The sequence below is a fragment of the Sander vitreus genome, chromosome 2 (genome assembly GCF_031162955.1).
Source record: "Sander vitreus isolate 19-12246 chromosome 2, sanVit1, whole genome shotgun sequence".
NCBI classification, from domain to species: domain Eukaryota; kingdom Metazoa; phylum Chordata; class Actinopteri; order Perciformes; family Percidae; genus Sander; species Sander vitreus.
The window spans coordinates 2,125,160-2,143,260 of NC_135856.1; the positions used below are offsets into that span (position 1 = coordinate 2,125,160).

An 18,101-nucleotide genomic window follows, 5' to 3' on the forward strand; every position below is an offset into this window, starting at 1 on the left:
TGTCACGCTTGCGTGTCACGCGTTTCCTTCGCTGTACCCCGCTAGCAGTCACGCCGTTTCCTTTGTGTCACATTTCCTTCGTGTCCCGCAAGTCACGAGCGTGTCCCGCGAGTCACATTTCCTTCGTGTCACGTTTCCTTCGTGTCCCGCAAGTCACGAGCGTGTCCCGCGAGTCACATTTCCTTCGTGTCACGCTTTCCTTCGTGTCCCGCGAGTCACGTTTCCTTCGGGTCACGTTCGTGTCACGTTTCCTTCGTGTCTCGCAAGTCACGTTTCCTTTGTGTCAGGTCACTGCTTGTCACGTTTCCTTCGTGTCTCGCAAGTCACGTTTCCTTTGTGTCCCGCGAGTCACGTTTCCTTCGTGTCACGTTTCCTTCGTGTCCCGCAAGTCACGAGCGTGTCCCGCGAGTCACATTTCCTTCGTGTCACGTTTCCTTCGTGTCCCGCGAGTCACATTTCCTTCGTGTCACGTTTCCTTCGTGTCCCGCAAGTCACGAGCGTGTCCCGCGAGTCACATTTCCTTCATGTCACGTTACTTCGTGTCCCGCGAGTCACATTTCCTTCGTGTCACGTTACTTCGTGTCACGTTTCCTTTGTGTCCCGCTTCCTTCGTGTCCCGCGAGTCACGTTTCCTTCGTGTCACGTTCGTGTCACGTTTCCTTTGTGTCCCGCTTGTCACGTTTCCTTCGTGTCCTGTTTCCTTCGTGTCCTGTTTCCTTCGTGTCCCGTTTCCTTCGTGTCACGTTCATGTCCCGCAAGTCACGAACGTTTCCTTTGTGTCACGTTTCCTTTGTGTCACGTTTCCTTTGTGTCACGTTTCCTTCGTGTCCCGCAAGTCACGAGCGTGTCCCACGAGTCACATTTCCTTCGTGTCACGTTACTTCGTGTCCCGCTTCCTTCGTGTCCCACGTGTCCCGTTTCCTAAACCCAACCGTTGTTTGTTTCCGTCCGCTGTATACAGCGTAGACATACACGTGGATAGCTCAAAATGCATACAGATAACACTCCACTTGGCTCAAGAAAGTGGGCGTGTATGTTTACGCGAAGTCATGATGCCATGTTGCCAAAATGGTTTCACGGTTCAGTTTGAGTGTTGGTGATCTGCCACCGTCTCCACAATGAAAACAGGGTTTCTCTCCCTGAAGGTAATGTGTTCAGCTTTTTAAAGAGAGTACCACAGAGACGGTAAAATGTCTGACTTTGGTTTCGTTTTTATGGACGCATAGTGCCTGAAAAAGAAGAAACGTATCAGTATCACATTTATTGTGAGAAGTTTATTGTAATAAGATGTTTTCATGTTATCACAACATACAAACTTATCAAGTTATGACAAGAGAATGTTAATACGTTAGCATAAAACGTTAGCATTTCATTAATGCTAACGTTTATCACATAGATTTTCCTGTCAATTCGGAGCCAGATATATATATATATATATATGTATGTGTATGTATGTATATGTATATATATGTATGTGTATGTATGTATATGTATATATATATATATATATATATATATATATATGTATGTATGTATGTATGTATGTATGTATGTATGTATATATATATATATATATATATATATATATATATATATATGTATATGTGTGTATATATATATATATGTGTGTGTATATGTATATATGTGCGTATATATATGTATGTATATATGTGTGTGTGTGTATATATATATATATATATATGTGTGTATGTGTAACGTGACATTTTTTGGTTAAAAACGTGAATTATTTTTGTCATTACAATAAACTTCACGTAATGCATGATGCAAACATGCATTGCGTAAACATTTTTTCTTTTTCAGGCCTGGCAGCATTACGCTTCCATACGTTTCAACATTTTAAAGACTTGAAGCACTCGGTGTATGTTCTAACCTGAGCAGGTGTTTACATTTGGTTTGTTTGGGTATTTAAAGCTGAATTATGCGTATAATATGAGTATATCTGACAGCTGATCACACTCCAGTCTGGTATTACACACTACTGTACTTCAGACACGCTGAAACCTTCCTCTGGTGCTCTGAATGTCTCTTAATGAAAACTTAAAGGTGCATTTCACACAAACTGTACCTGAAAGTCTACCTGTCAATCCTGCAGAATAAATGGTTCTCTGAAAGGATTTTTAAATATAACTGTATATCTTTTTTTTTTTATGTGTTCAAAGATATTTAAAGAACAGTATTCCTCAGTAGGGCTGAGCTAAAAAAAAATTATTGTAATAATCGATAAATAAAATCCCGAGATCGGTCTTTGTAAAGGCGGCGACACACCGAGCTGATAATCGGCCGTCGGACAGTCTGGCGAGGTCGCTGACTCGAGTCTGTTCCGTGCCGTCGTCCGTCCGAGGCGCCGTCGGCCTTCATTTTGGGGCCGATTTGACTGCGTCGGAGGGCGGGCAGTCGGACTCCATGACCAATCTGATTGGTGGAGCGCTAACCCTTAATGACGAGCGGGATGAGCGTGTCTTATGCTGCGTTCCAGACACAATGTTTAGCCCGTAAGTTACGACTTCAAGTCACGACTCACGACTTGGTAGCGCTCCAGGCAACGTCACCACAAACCCTTCTAGCTAGCGTTAGCTAGCGGCTACCTACCGTTAACGTTAGCTAGCCGCTAGCTGATACTAGCGATTTCTAGTCTGCGACATATTTTGGGCTTCATTTAATAAACATAACCTGTAGTAGTACACAATCGTATGTGTATTGTTTTGATTACAATGTGCAGAATTACTTTACGTTGCCTATTCATGTCTATTTATTTCTATTTCTCTCCGTTAATCAGCGGCGTCTGTACAGCATCAACAGGGGGCGCCATTGTTGTTTATGGGTGTGTGACGTCAAAAACTGTAACTGGGAGAACAACCATCTGGTACCAGTTCACGGGGAGTAAGTTCGTGGGGCGTTCGTCCAATCAGCTGCCGGTTTTCATTTTTTGGTGCGACAATACAGATTAGCGCCGCCTGCTGTTATGGAGACGTGTTACACGCTCAAGTCGGCGTCGCTTTGGTGTGTTCTGAGGCATTTTTGGGACCTCGGGGGGTCGACTGATCAGTCCGACTGGCTTTTCTGCCGACGGTCGGCCGTCGGGTTGGTGTGTGTAAAGTTATTGGAGAGTAAAGATATTGGTGTCAGCGTTGTCTTCGGCTACATTTACGTTGCTACGTTTTGGGTTTAAAAAGGAATATCTTTTGCCCCCCTCATTCCCCCTGCTCTGTTGTTCCCCCTCTCATTCCCCCTGCTCTGGTGTTCCCCCCTCTCATTCCTCCTGCTCTGGTGTTCCCCCCTCTCATTCCCCCTGCTCTGGTGTTCCCCCCTCTCATTCCCCCTGCTCTGGTGTCCCCCTCTCATTCCTCCTGCTCTGGTGTTCCCCCCTCTCATTCCTCCTGCTCTGGTGTCCCTCCTTTCATTCCCCCCTGCTCTGGTGTTTCCCCCTCTCATTCCCCCTGCTCTGGTGTTTCCCCCTCTCATTCCTCCTGCTCTGGCGTTTCCCCCCCTCTCATTCCCCCCTGCTCTGGCCTTTCCCCCCTCTCATTCTCTCTGCTCTGGCTTTTCCCCCTCTCATTCCCCCTGCTCTGGCCTTTCCCCCCTCTCATTCCTCCTGCTCTGGCGTTTCCCCCTCTCATTCCCCCTGCTCTGGTGTTCCCCCCTCTCATTCCCCCTGCTCTGGCCTTTCCCCCCTCTCATTCTCTCTGCTGATGAGATATTTTGGTTTGGTTTAAACTGAGATTAGTTCTTCTACTGGAGATAAAAATCCGTGTGTGCACGGAGATCGCTTTTGGCTCAAAACTCAAACGCTGAAAACCCAAAACGTAGCGATGTGAATGTAGCCCGAGAGGCTCTTTTATATCCAAGCAAAATGTATATAGTAACAAAAATATATCGGGACCTCGTGACGCAGAATGGATTCAGACTATCCCAGCGATACCCAGCCCTACTGCTGCTACCACACCACACTTAGGCAACAACTTCTGTGCTTTTATTTTGAAAAAACATACCTTCCTGTTTGTACTACATCCCGATTTAGGGTTTCATCGATGTTGCAGTCGTGTACATATTTTCTTGGTTGTGTCCTGACGCACGTCTCCATCAGCTCTCTCTGAAAATGGAGAAACTAAACACGTTTTATATGATTCTATATTGAAGAAACATATTTTTGGATGTTTATCTGATAACAACCAGAATGTGCAGTGAGTCTGTGGCCTTATGAATGTGTTGTTGTGACAAATTTGGAAATAAAAAGGTTCACATGTTAAAGCTTTGTTTGTTTATTTATTTTAAATCCTCCTGTTGTCCTCGAGGTCAAATCTGACCCATTTTCATAACGTTTCTATATCAGAAATTTGGGGTTTTCCAAGTTTTTCGTCACTTTTTCCAACATTTGTCACTTTTTTTAACGTTCTTTTGTCGTAGTTCTGATATAGAAAGTTAAGGGTTACGTTAACAAATGTAGGATATTTGTACTTCAGTATTTTCACTTTTTATGTGACTTTATACTTCTGCTCTTCTACAGTTGTGGAAATATTAGGAACCCATGCTGAAGTTGACTAAAAAGAGGAATAAAAAAATAATCTTTTGGGAATTGATCTTAATGCCTTAATTAAAAAAATTAGGAAAAATCCAGCCTTTAAGGACACCAGTTTACTTTGTGAATGAATAATGTCTCGTCAATAAATAAATGTTCTTCCTTAAAATACAGGAGGCATAAGTCAGTTCACCCCTATGTTAGATTCCCATAGAGGCAGGCAGACTTTTATTTTGAAAGGCCAGTTATTTCATGGATCCAGGATACTATGATCCTGATAAAGGTCCCTTGGCCCCCCCATCATCACATACCCTTCACCATACCCCCCCCATCATCACATCCCCTTCACCATACCCCCACATCATCACATACCCTTCACCATACCCCCCCCATCATCACATCCCCTTCACCATACCCCCCACATCATCACATACCCTTCACCATACCCCCCATCATCACATACCCTTCACCATACCCCCCCATCATCACATACCCTTCACCATACCCCCCCCCCATCATCACATACCCTTCACCATACCCCCCCCCCATCATCACATACCCTTCACCATACCCCCACATCATCACATACCCTTCACCATACCCCCACATCATCACATACCCTTCACCATACCCCCCCACATCATCACATACCCTTCACCATACCCCCCATCATCACATACCCTTCACCATAACCCCCCCCCCATCATCACATACCCTTCACCATACCCCCCCATCATCACATACCCTTCACCATACCCCCCCCCCATCATCACATACCCTTCACCATACCCCCCCCATCATCACATACCCTTCACCATACCCCCCCCCCATCATCACATACCCTTCACCATACCCCCCACATCATCACATCCCCTTCACCATACCCCCCCCCCATCATCACATACCCTTCACCATACCCCCCACATCATCACATACCCTTCACCATACCCCCCCATCATCACATACCCTTCACCATACCCCCCCCCCATCATCACATACCCTTCACCATACCCCCCCCATCATCACATACCCTTCACCATACCCCCCCCATCATCACATACCCATGACTTATTTATTTTTTTCGACATAATATACTTTGATTTTTTTTAGATAACATTTGCGCAGATAACCACGTCAGGCCACTTATGACTTTTATGACATTTGTATGACCTACTCTTCTCTCACTGTGTTTATTGTTATGCACCAAAAAAACAGACACAATTTTCTATATGCAAAAAACCTAGTAGGTAATAAACTTAGCAAAGAATCGGTACGCTGACGTTTGTCCCTCCGCGCTTTCCGTCCGCACTGTAACAACACGGATGTGTTATGTGACAGCTGAGAGCAGAGTGCAAACCAAACGCTCCGTCTGCAGCTGCGTAGCCTCTTACATTAAACTGGTATTCTTGTCGTCGTAATGCACAGAATAAAAATCCTTTCGGGCCACCTGTGTCCCCCCGGTTCCTCTGAACACAGACGGGACTTATGGAGGTCGGAGTGCGGCTGCGCGGGCAGCAGCAGCCCGGAGGACGTGGTGGTGGTCCACGGCCGGAGGACCGCCGTCGGGAAGGCGAAGAGAGGCGCGTTCAAGGTAACCCAACTTTAACTGGTTCAGGTCAGTCACAGGGGTCCTGACTCTTCAAATGTTGCTGAAAACCCCCACAACATAACGCCAAATGACCACACATATGTACACAAATAACATCGTTTAACTTACTCCCTGTTATATATTGTTCTGTTAATATTTAATAATATAAGCTATTGCACAGTTCAATCCCTGTACTGTTGACTTTTGCACTACCACCTCTGCCATGTAGCACCTTATCAGGGTCACTGCATCACATGGTCAGTCCATACCAGACCTTTGTTATCACTTCACTAACTGTTCACTCTTTACATTTCCGTGAGGGACTTGTATGTATGTGAGATATATATGTGTGTGTATGTGTGTTTGTTGTGTTATGGTTGTCTAAGCTACTGGATGCCTAACATTTCCCTCAGGATGAATAAAGTATCTGTCTGTCTGTCTGTCTTTCTGTCTATCTATCTATCTGTCTGTCTGTCTATCTATATATCTGTCTGTCTACCTGTCTGTCTATCTATATATCTGTCTGTTTATCTGTCTGTCTGTCTATCTATATATCTGTCTGTCTACCTGTCTGTCTGTCTATCTATCTATCTGTCTGTCTGTCTATCTATATATCTGTCTGTCTACCTGTCTGTCTGTCTATCTATATGTCTGTCTATCTGTCTGTTTATCTGTCTGTCTGTCTATCTATCTGTCTGTCTCAAACCCACCCAATATTTACTACAGAGATACAAAATGATCACAAAGAAACAATAAATGACACATAACGACTAACAAAACGACCCAAAAATAAATACAAAGATGCAGAATGATCACTAAAAGACGTGAAATAACTCAAAAACAACAAAACAACAACAACAACAACCACAAAATGGCCAACAAGAGATGCAAAACGACTATACTATTATATTTAAGGGTTATGTTTTCTCTGCAGGACACCACACCTGACGAGCTGCTGAGTGCGGTGATGACAGCTGTGCTGACAGATGTTGGACTTTCACCTGATAAGCTGGGAGACGTGTGTGTCGGTGAGACACAGAGTATTACTGCTCTGGAGTATTACTGCTCTGGAGTATTACTGCTCTGGAGTATTACTGCTCTGGAGTATTACTGCTTTTACCTTTTTATAAATAAGAGATCAGAGTACTTCTTCCACCAATGGAACCAGTTCATGATTCAAATATCAATGAATTAAAACAACGCATTCTCGTTAATGGGTTTGTATGAAATTGTACGAAAACTTATGCACAACAATTTGTATGATATCCTACGAAATTAGGAGTTAAAGGTGCTCTACAACATTCTTTGTCACATACAGCAAACATCTCCTCACTATCTGCTAGCTGCCTGTCCCCTGAACACACTGTAAAAAACATCTCCTCACTATCTGCTAGCTGCCTGTCCCCTGAACACACTGTAAAAAACAAACGTGGTCTCTGTAGACAGCCCAGGCTCCACAAACGGCAACAAAAACAAACTGGCCAACCTGCACCACCAAACATAACAAACAGCGTTCCAGCCAATAACTGACAAGAAGGATTTGGGGGTTGGGGGGGGGTTAGTGTCAGAAGGGAGGGGACGGGATGAGGAGGAGGGAGGGGCGAGCTAGTCTCCTTTTGTTTGAAAATACTTCGAACGTCAACAAGAAGTAACGTCACCCAACATCGCTTAGCTGTCATTCCCAAACTAGTGGTCCGTGGACCACTAGTGGTCTGTGAGGGTACTGCAGGTGGTCCGTGGAAAAGCAAAATAAAATATAAAATAATAGTTTTTTTAACCTTCATTTGATTACAAACAGTGGTCCACACACACTGACAGTTTGAAAACCCCTGGCTTGGAGCACCTTTAAGTCTTTCGACCGTACAGTTGCTACACTGACTCTCTTGCTGGTGTCTGATCTGTGAACGTCCCCATTCATTCTTAACAATAACTAATATTTCTGCTTGGACTGTTTGTTGTTGTTGTGTGACGCTGTCTGCAGGTAACGTGCTGCAGCCCGGCGCGGGCGCTCTGATGGCCCGAGTGGCTCACTTCCTCAGGTCAGACTGCTCATCACTGATCCAATCAGCCGCCCTGATTCCCTCCGTCCCAGCGACGTCTCACTGTCTCACTGTCTCTCCGTCTCTGTTTCAGCGGCTTCCCAGAGACCGTACCCGTCTACACAGTCAACCGGCAGTGCTCCTCTGGACTCCAGGCGCTGTTTAACATCGCAGGTACAAACTCTTTACCGATACGCGCATAAATACGTAGCAGAAAACGTGACGGTTTCCCTACACCAGGGGGGGTCAAAAGCAACTTCCCAGAGGGCCACACTGGAAAAGGAGAATCGCATCAAGGGCCAGACATTTATAGTTTATTTTCATGCTTTTATTTCAAAAAAGCCGAATATCTTTGACTGTATTATTCCATGTCTCATATAGTCTCCTCACTTACAGTTTGTTCCACATAAAGCCCTAAAAAGGCAGCAAATGGGTCCTTAAAAATCTCTAAAAGAGTTTAGCACATCAAGCAAAACAAAGATTACAACGTCGTCTCACAGCGACCTGTTTCGCGGCGTATTTCCGTATTTCTGTAGGCTACATTTGATGTTAAAAACCTACTGTGGTCTTCACAATAAAACGTCTTTGGCTTGTCAGCTAACGTGAGATCAGCGAATTGTGCCGTTAGCCTACGATGTTAGTTCAACGTGAAAGCTAATACGGCACTCTGCAGGCATTTGTGCCTCCTCTCACACACACACCTCCTCTCTGATGCTCCGAAAGAATGACTCTCCGCAGATAAACACAACATAAATACACATTATTACAACTTATAACCTAGAAATACACTTCATAACATATAGTACACCTTGTTACATATACATCGTATCATAGTAAATGTATCAATATTAATATACACCGTGTATTTCCCCTGTTTGTAACCGTGTGTGTGTGTGTGTGTGTGTGTGTGTGTGTGTAGGAGCCATCAGGAGCGGATCCATTGACCTTGGCCTCGCGTGTGGGTACGTTTGTTTGTTTGTTTGTTTGTTTGTTTATCAATCAATCGTTCCAACTGTAAACAAAAATCCATCTTCCTGATGTGCTCTTTGGGGAGCGGAGGTCATTCAGGAACTTTCTCCAGGTAGGTCGCTGTCGGGAGGTCGTCTCTGCTGCCTTCTGTAAAACATAAGTGTGTGTGTGTGCGTGTGCGCGCGCGTGTCTCTCTCTGTGTGTGTGTGCGTGCGTCTGTCTGTGTGTCTGTCTCTCTCTCTGTCTGTGTGTGTGTGTGTGTCTGTCTCTCTCTCTGTCTGTGTGTGTGTGTGTGTGCGTATGTGTGTGTCTGTGTCTGTGTGTCTGTCTGTCTGTCTGTCTCTCTCACTCTGTCTGTCTGTCTCTCTGTCTGTCTGTGTGTGTGTGTGTCTGTCTGTCTCTGTGTGTCTGTCTGTGTCTGTCTGTGTGTGTGTGTCTGTCTGTCTGTGTCTGTCTGTGTGTGTGTGTGTCTGTCTGTGTGTCTGCCTGTCTGTCTCTCTCTCTCTCTCTCTCTCTGTCTGTGTGTGTGTCTGTCTCTGTGTGTGTGTCTGTGTGTCTGTCTGTCTGTCTCTCTCTCTCCGTCTGTCTGTGTGTCTGTCTCTCTCTATCTGTGTGTGTGTGTGTGTGTCTGTCTCTCTCTGTCTGTGTCTGTCTGTCTGTGTGTGTCTGTGTCTCTCTCTGTCTGTGTCTGTCTGTCTGTGTGTCTGTCTGTCTGTCTGTCTGTCTGTGTCTGTCTGTCTGTGTGTGTCTGTGTGTCTGTGTGTGTCTGTGTCTCTCTCTGTCTGTGTCTGTCTGTCTCTGTGTCTGTGTGTCTGTCTGTCTGTGTGTGTCTGTCTGTCTGTCTGTGTGTGTCAGGGTGGAGAGTATGTCTCTGCGTTCCATAGGAGAACCAGGAGATCTGAGCTCCAGGCTGACGGACAACGACAAGGCCAGAGACTGCATCATCCCGATGGGGTGAGAGACCAAAGTCTGCCCCATACTCCGCTCTACATTTGCTATAATTCCTGAATGTGTAATTAAACCAATCCCTAAGTCACGTTATCATCATCCCACAGTTAGCTTTACAGCCCTAAAATGTATTTATATAATCCCAACATGTGCCAAAGAAGCCACAAAACATGTTATCCTGACATTGTTATCGCGACCCAAAATGATAATAATTTCAGATATGGTAGACCGTTTGACACGAGCACCACGGTCCACGTTTGTGTGTTCATTTTTCTGCAGCATCACCTCGGAGAACGTCGCAGAGAAATTCGGCATCTCCAGAGAAAAGCAGGACGCCTTCGCTCTCAGTTCTCAGCAAAAGTGAGTCACAGACAGTAGACACGTACAGATATTATTGAGATTTTGGTGCATTTTGCTTCATACATATGTATATTTAGGAGGGAAAAACAACAGTTTAAAAAAAAAAAACTCCTAACGCTGTAAGAAGTGTTTTGGTTTTCTAAGTTATCAGAGTGGTTTAACAGTAACCAGCCCCGAACTCGCCATCGCCAAGCTCCACCAGACTCCATGTAAATAATCAGCACTTTTATCATCGTAAAACACACTTCATTCAAAGTGGACAGAAACTAAATAAAACTACCAAAAGCCGTCTTGGTTCATCTTTCCACTGTTCCAACAATCACCACTCTGGTTTGGTTGAAATAAACCCTTAATTCACCCATTTACATGTGGAGATATGCTGGCTCTATACACGCTAAAAGTCCTGATTATTTACATGGAGTCTGGTGGAGATATGCTGGCTCTATACACGCTAAAAGTCCTGATTATTTACATGGAGTCTGGTGGAGATATGCTGGCTCTATACACGCTAAAAGTCCTGATTATTTACATGGAGTCTGGTGGAGATATGCTGGCTCTATACACGCTAAAAGTCCTGATTATTTACATGGAGTCTGGTGGAAATATGCTGGCTCTATAGATGCTAAAAGTAGTGATTATTTACATGGAGTCTGGTGGAAACATGCTGGCTCTATACACGCTAAAAGTCCTGATTATTTACATGGAGTCTGGTGGAGATATGCTGGCTCTATACACGCTAAAAGTCCTGATTATTTACATGGAGTCTGGTGGAGATATGCTGGCTCTATACACGCTAAAAGTCCTGATTATTTACATGGAGTCTGGTGGAAATATGCTGGCTCTATACACGCTAAAAGTCCTGATTATTTACATGGAGTCTGGTGGGTTTGGTGATGGTGGCTCTTACTCTTTAACTAAAATCTCTGTAGGGATCCATCCCATAATGTTGTCAGACACTTAGAATAATAATCTGAGTCTGTCAGCAGCAGCAACAGAACTTTTAGTGGACGCTGACTGACTCGGATCATTTATCCTGTAGGGCAGCCAACGTCACATCCGGCCCGCCAAAGCATTTAGTCCGGCCCGCAGAATAATCATGAATTCAGAAAATGTGAAGAGGAAAAAATGCATTCTGTTATTTAGCATTTCAAGCATTCACAGCAGGTAACATCACACAGGTAGAGCACAAACCCAGCCCCCCGTATTTACATCTCTATTCCCATGCCGGGATTCTGCACAGCGATGCCCGCGTCCCACACACAGCTGAGCCCAGATGTGTGTGCGTTAAAACACGCAGCACCTGACTGGGAACGATACAAAGAGGATTACCAACGGCCGCTGGGGCAGATCAACTCACGCTAGTCTCGTTACTGTGAGTAGGCTACAATAAGACCTTTTGTGAGTAAAAACCCAATACTTATCAATGCAATCACATGTGTAGACAGGCATAAACATGTAGAAAGAGATATTTCAGTCTGCTCAGTCTTGTCCACTCCGCTGTTTACGCAAACACAGCTCTACTCTGAACGAGCCATCCTCTCCGCAGGAGCGGTCAACCTATGGATGTATTATAAGACCACAACAGATGCACGTGGCTACTTAATATTCACGTGAATGACGCGACCTGGTTGTATTATTTTGCAACAGCATCGTTTCATTGCAAATGGGGCATACATGAGGAATGCATAGCCTGCTTATCAGTCCATTCATCATTCACCATTACCTGACAACAGCTGTTTCTTTCTGCAAGCATTTTCCACCAATCAGGACGCTGCATACTACAACCATGTTTCCCTAATCCCAGACTTTAACCATCACTCCTCAGTGACCTGCCTCCTAGTCTGAGATCATTTTCTAGTTAAAGACCCAGTTATCATTATGGAGTTTCCATGTTTTTTAGGAGTTTGCTCACACTAATAGATGTAAAAAAACATTCTGGTCCTTAGAAAAATGTAGTTGATGACCCCTGCTGTGGGGTTACATTACAGCCCGGTTTAAAGGCTTCCTGTTACAGCAATCTCGCTCAATGCTGGACCAGTTTCAAAGATTTTCGTTCACATTAGTCACTTAGACACACGTCAGACCACTTATGACATAATAACTAACTTCTAAACCACGACAACGTGTACTGTAACTATCTCTTCAGCAGCAGTTTTTTAATTTAGTGAAACTGATCATATTGACTTTTAGTGGACGGAAATTGAAGGTGCGCAATTGCCCTTTAGCACATTTGTCAAACTCGAGGCCCACGGGCCAAATCTGGCCCCCCTGCATGTCAATTTAGGTTCTCAATAAATATTGGTGCGCCTAGTTTTTGTCGCTTTTTCCGACATTTGCTTTTTTCAACGTTTTCGACGTTTTCTTTCCGACATTCTTGACATATACGACTCGTATGGCGAGTGGTGGCGAGTGGTGGCGAGTGGTGACAAATACGGCGAGTGATGGTGAGTACGGCGAGTGGTGGCGAGTGGTGGCGAGTACGGCAAGTGGTGACGAGTGGTGGCGAGTGACGGCGAGTGGTGGCGAGTGGTGACAAATACGGCGAGTGATGGTGAGTACGGCGAGTGGTGGCGAGTACAGCGAGTGGTGACAAATACGGCGAGTGATGGTGAGTGGTGGCGAGTACGGCGAGTGGTGGTGAGTGGTGGCGAGTATGGCGAGTGGTGGCGAGTGGTGGCGAGTGGTGGCGAGTACGGCGAGTGGTGGCGAGTGGTGGCGAGTATGGTGAGTGGTGACGAGTACGGCGAGTGGTGGCGAGTGGTGGCGAGTGGTGGCGAGTACGGCGAGTGGTGGCGAGTACAGCGAGTGGTGACAAATACGGCGAGTGGTGGTGAGTGGTGGCGAGTACGGCGAGTGGTGGCGAGTGGTGGCGAGTGGTGGCGAGTACGGCGAGTGGTGGCGAGTACGGCGAGTGGTGGCGAGTATGGTGAGTGGTGACGAGTACGGCGAGTGGTGGCGAGTACGGCGAGTGGTGGCGAGTGGTGACGAGTACGGTGAGTGGTGGCGAGTGGTGGCGAGTGGTGGCGAGTACGGCGAGTGGTGGCGAGTACGGCGAGTGGTGGCGAGTGGTGACGGTAGTGGCGATGTGGCGAGTGGTGGCGAGTACGGCGAGTGGTGGCGAGTACGGCGAGTGGTGACAAATACGGCGAGTGATGGTGAGTATGGCGAGTGGTGGCGAGTATGGTGAGTGGTGACGAGTATGGCGAGTGGTGACGAGTACGGCGAGTGGTGACGAGTATGGCGAGTGGTGGCGAGTACGGCGAGTGGTGGCGAGTATGGTGAGTGGTGACGAGTATGGCGAGTGGTGGCGAGTACGGCGAGTGGTGGCGAGTGGTGGCGAGTACGGCGAGTGGTGGCGAGTACGGCGAGTGGTGGCGACCCACAAGAGTTAGAGGACCCGCCGGCCTCTTTAAGATCGCAAGTTTGGGAAAACTTCGAGACTGTATGGCTGCAGCCTGGAGCCTCCCGCGTCATGCCCTCTCGTCTCATGCCCTCCCGGCCTCGAAAACTTCAGTCTTCAGGTCAGTTACAGTAGTACAGGCGAGAGAGCGGTGGATAAGACGAGGACTGCTGATATTCAGCAGTTGTCGGGTATTATTTATTCTTTTTTTAGGAAGAATCTTTGACTCCGACGTACCAAAAGTAACGAGTAACAAAGACGCTGAGGGGAAATGTAGTGAAGTAAAAATGAAAGTTTCCAGAAATATAAATAACAAAGTAAAGTACAGATACATGAAAATTGTACTTAAGTACAGTAACGAAGTAATATTACTTTGTTACCTTACAACACTATCTTTAACCCCCCCCCCTCCCTTCACAGAGCGGCGCGGGCGCAGGACACGGGCGTGTTTGAGCGGGAGATCGTTCCCGTCAGCACCCGGTTTGTGGACGCCGACGGTACCGAGCGGCAGGTGACAGTGGAGCGAGACGACGGCGTCCGAGCGGGGACGACGCTGGCCGGTCTGGGGAAACTGCGGCCGGCCTTCAAGCCCGACGGCAGCACCACGGCAGGTTGGTCAGCTGTTACATCTCTCAGCTGGTGCTCACCGGAGGGGGGGAGTAACGGAGTACACATTAGTCACGCTACTGTAACTAAGTCGGGCTGAGCGATTAATCGCTGTTAAGATATCATTATTTATCAAATAATAGACAGAAACACTGATGTTCTTCTCAAAGTTCATTATTTGCGCAAGCAAGGAGCCAGTTTAAGCTCTCAGCAAAGTACAGAAAGTGACTAACGAAAGCCTTCAACAGCAGCTTTTGTTTTTTTATGATTAACATGAAGTCATAATACAAAGTCGATGTTATTTCCGGTCAGGCAGGGCATCTGCACCGCCTGCTCTGCCCTCCGGAGCATCCTGTGCTTTTCACAAGGTCAGTCAGTAGTGTCTCCCAGGATTATCTCGTCAGAGCACAAACTGTATTTTGTCTTAGTTGTCACCATGCAAACAGTTTAATATTAACAGAAAAGGAAAGAGTAGTCATACTTTTCTAACAATCACGATTTCAAAGAATCAGGGATGCACCGAATCCAGGATTGGGCTTCTGATTGGGCTGAATATTGGGCTTGTTGACGGGGTTGGGTTTCTGCTGAACCCTACGCTGTCACTCCGCGCTACGCTGGTCGCCGTGATGACGGCGCCGTTGATTACAGGAAGGTGTTTACGTAGGTGGAGCTTCAATGCAGCAGGCTGAGAGGAAGTGGAAATGGAACTGGTGAGCAGAAAAAGTGTTGTTTGGCAGTACTTTCAGTCAAAAGAAGGCCATTCAAGTCCAGCTACAGTGCTCATCTTTTGGGAATTGATCTTAATGCCTTAATTAAAAAATTAGTAAAAATCCAACCTTTAAGGACACCAATCTTCTTTGTGAATGAATAATGTCTCGTCAATAAATAAATGTTCTTCCTTAAAATACAGGGGGCATAAGTCAGTACACCCCTATGTTATATTCCCATAGAGGCAGGCAGGCTTTTATTTTGAAAGGCCAGTTATTTCATGGATCCAGGATACTATGATCCTGATACAGTTCCCTACCATACCCCCCCATCATCACATCCCCTTCACCATACCCCCCCATCATCACATACCCTTCACCATACCCCCACATCATCACATACCCTTCACCATACCCCCACATCATCACATACCCTTCACCATACCCCCCATCATCACATACCCTTCACCATACCCCCCCATCATCACATACCCTTCACCATACCCCCCCCATCATCACATACCCTTCACCATACCCCCCCATCATCACATACCCTTCACCATACCCCCCCATCATCACATACCCTTCACCATACCCCCCCACATCATCACATACCCTTCACCATACCCCCCCATCATCACATACCCTTCACCATACCCCCCCCATCATCACATACCCTTCACCATACCCCCCCCCCACATCATCACATCCCCTTCACCATACCCCCCCATCATCACATACCCTTCACCATACCCCCCATCATCACATACCCTTCACCATACCCCCCCCCCATCATCACATACCCTTCACCATACCCCCCACATCATCACATACCCTTCACCATACCCCCCCATCATCACATACCCTTCTCCATACCCCCCCATCATCTCATACCCTTCATCATGCAGATCAAACCAGCTATTAGACTAACTGAACTACAGTAGAAGGGGCAATATGCAGCTTTACAAAAATAATAATCACAAATCTGGCAGGAAAATCTCATTCAGATTTTTTTCCCCAAATCTTTCTTTGTTAAAGTAGTTTTTAAAATCTGTGATTTTACTGATACTTAAGTATGTTTTGTATGAAGTCTTGTACTTGTGCTACTATGACGTCACATCCGTTACTGAGTTAAAGAAGAGTAAATAAAAAAGGTCTCCAGCGTTGCTTTGGCAACATCAAGGTACTATAATTGTTTGGCCACTTAAATAAGTACAAGTATAAATATATTTCGTTCTCTTTCATCTCTCTCACACACACACACACACACACTCTCTCACACACACACACACACACACACACACACACACACACACACACACACACACACACACACACACACACACACACACACTCACACACACACACACACACACACACACACTCTCACTCACTCACTCACACACTCTCACACACACACTCACTCACTCTCACACACACACACACACTCTCACTCACTCACTCACACACACACACACACACACACACACACACACTCACACACACACTCTCACACACACACACACACACACACACTCACTCACTCACTCACTCTCTCACACACACACACACACACACACACTCACACACACACACACACACACACACACACACACACACACACACACACAGGGAACTCCAGCCAGGTGAGTGACGGAGCAGCGGCCGTGCTGATTGGCCGCAGGTCTGCAGTCGAGGTTCTGGGTCTGCCCGTCCTGGGAGTCCTGAGGGCCAGTGCGGTGGTGGGGGTCCCCCCGGATCTGATGGGGATTGGACCGGCGGTCGCCATCCCCGCAGCTCTGGAGCAGGCCGGTGAGATGTGTGACCATTAACTTCTTCACTGAGCTGGAAAGTAACTAAGAACATTTACACACAGACTAAAAATAATGGGCTGAATATCAGCTCTCTTAAACCGCCTCCACTTGCTTCCCTTCCTCGCGTCTTAAAGGTGCCCTGCATCACGTATGTCATTACTTTGTGGTAGTGTCTGAAGGTCTATCATGGACTCTGTAACATCTTTTGTGGAAACAATGCCTTGGTGACCTTGTTTGAAGCCATTCTAGCGTGGTACAGAAAGCCTGCAGGAAGACTCAGCTCGACTTGTGCCAGTTCTCATTAATATTCAACGAGCTAAGCTGCTTGACTCTGATTGGCTAACAGCTAGCCAATGAGAGCCTGGCTATCAGCATCCTTTACACAACACAACTGGGTGAGCTCATGAATAGTAATGAGCTCAGGCAACACCACGTCAGACTGACCAGCTGTTGTAATTGGCCTGATTTCTCCTCTTATTTCTGTTCAGTGGCTAGAGCTGACAGAGGAGCTAGCAGTTCATTTTCACATTCACCACATAACACAAACACGTAGGAAGTAAAAACAGTTTTGTGTGGCAGGGCACCTTTAAGGCCGTTACACACCGACCAGACGGCCGTTACACACCGACCAGACGGCCGACCGTCAGCAGTAGAGCCAGTGGGACTGATCAGTGTCCCTGAGTTGGTCCAAAAGGTTCCTCAGACCACCGAAGAGACTCGAGGAAGGAAGGAAGGCAAGAACAGGTCGAAAATAGTGACAAAAGGCTCTCACGTACCCCCTGCAGTCCTCCAAAGTACCCCTTTGGGTACACGTCCCCCTATTTGAGAACCACTGGTCTAACGCCCCCCGTTTCCCCTCTCAGGACTAACGGTGGCTGATATCGACGTGTTTGAAATCAACGAGGCCTTCGCCAGTCAGGTGACTTCAGACCTAAAAGAGAATGTTTCTCTGTGTGCGTGTGTGTGTGTGAGAGTGTGTGTGTGTGTGTGTGTGAGAGAGAATGTGAGGGTGAATGTGTGTGAGTGTGTGTGTGCATCTATGTGTGTGAGAGAGTGTATGTGTGTGTGTGTGTGTGTGTGTGTGTGTCTCTGTGTGTGTGTGTGTGTGTGTCTGTGTGTGTGTGTGTGTGTGT

General features: G+C 46.4%; 1 protein-coding gene across 1 annotated transcript in view; it reads left to right on the forward strand.

Moving 5' to 3' along the window:
* Positions 1 to 5,844: 5,844 nt before the first annotated feature.
* Positions 5,845 to 18,101, forward strand: part of acaa1 (acetyl-CoA acyltransferase 1) — a 16,618-nt gene continuing 4,361 nt past the window's right edge. Inside the window, exons 1-10 of the mRNA XM_078272703.1 lie at positions 5,845 to 6,128; positions 7,060 to 7,153; positions 8,107 to 8,164; positions 8,259 to 8,338; positions 9,084 to 9,126; positions 9,989 to 10,087; positions 10,361 to 10,441; positions 14,262 to 14,452; positions 16,787 to 16,966; positions 17,832 to 17,887. Coding sequence (XP_078128829.1) covers positions 5,955 to 6,128; positions 7,060 to 7,153; positions 8,107 to 8,164; positions 8,259 to 8,338; positions 9,084 to 9,126; positions 9,989 to 10,087; positions 10,361 to 10,441; positions 14,262 to 14,452; positions 16,787 to 16,966; positions 17,832 to 17,887 — 1,056 coding nt within the window. The 5' untranslated portion in view covers positions 5,845 to 5,954. The remainder of the gene's footprint in view (positions 6,129 to 7,059; positions 7,154 to 8,106; positions 8,165 to 8,258; positions 8,339 to 9,083; positions 9,127 to 9,988; positions 10,088 to 10,360; positions 10,442 to 14,261; positions 14,453 to 16,786; positions 16,967 to 17,831; positions 17,888 to 18,101) is intronic.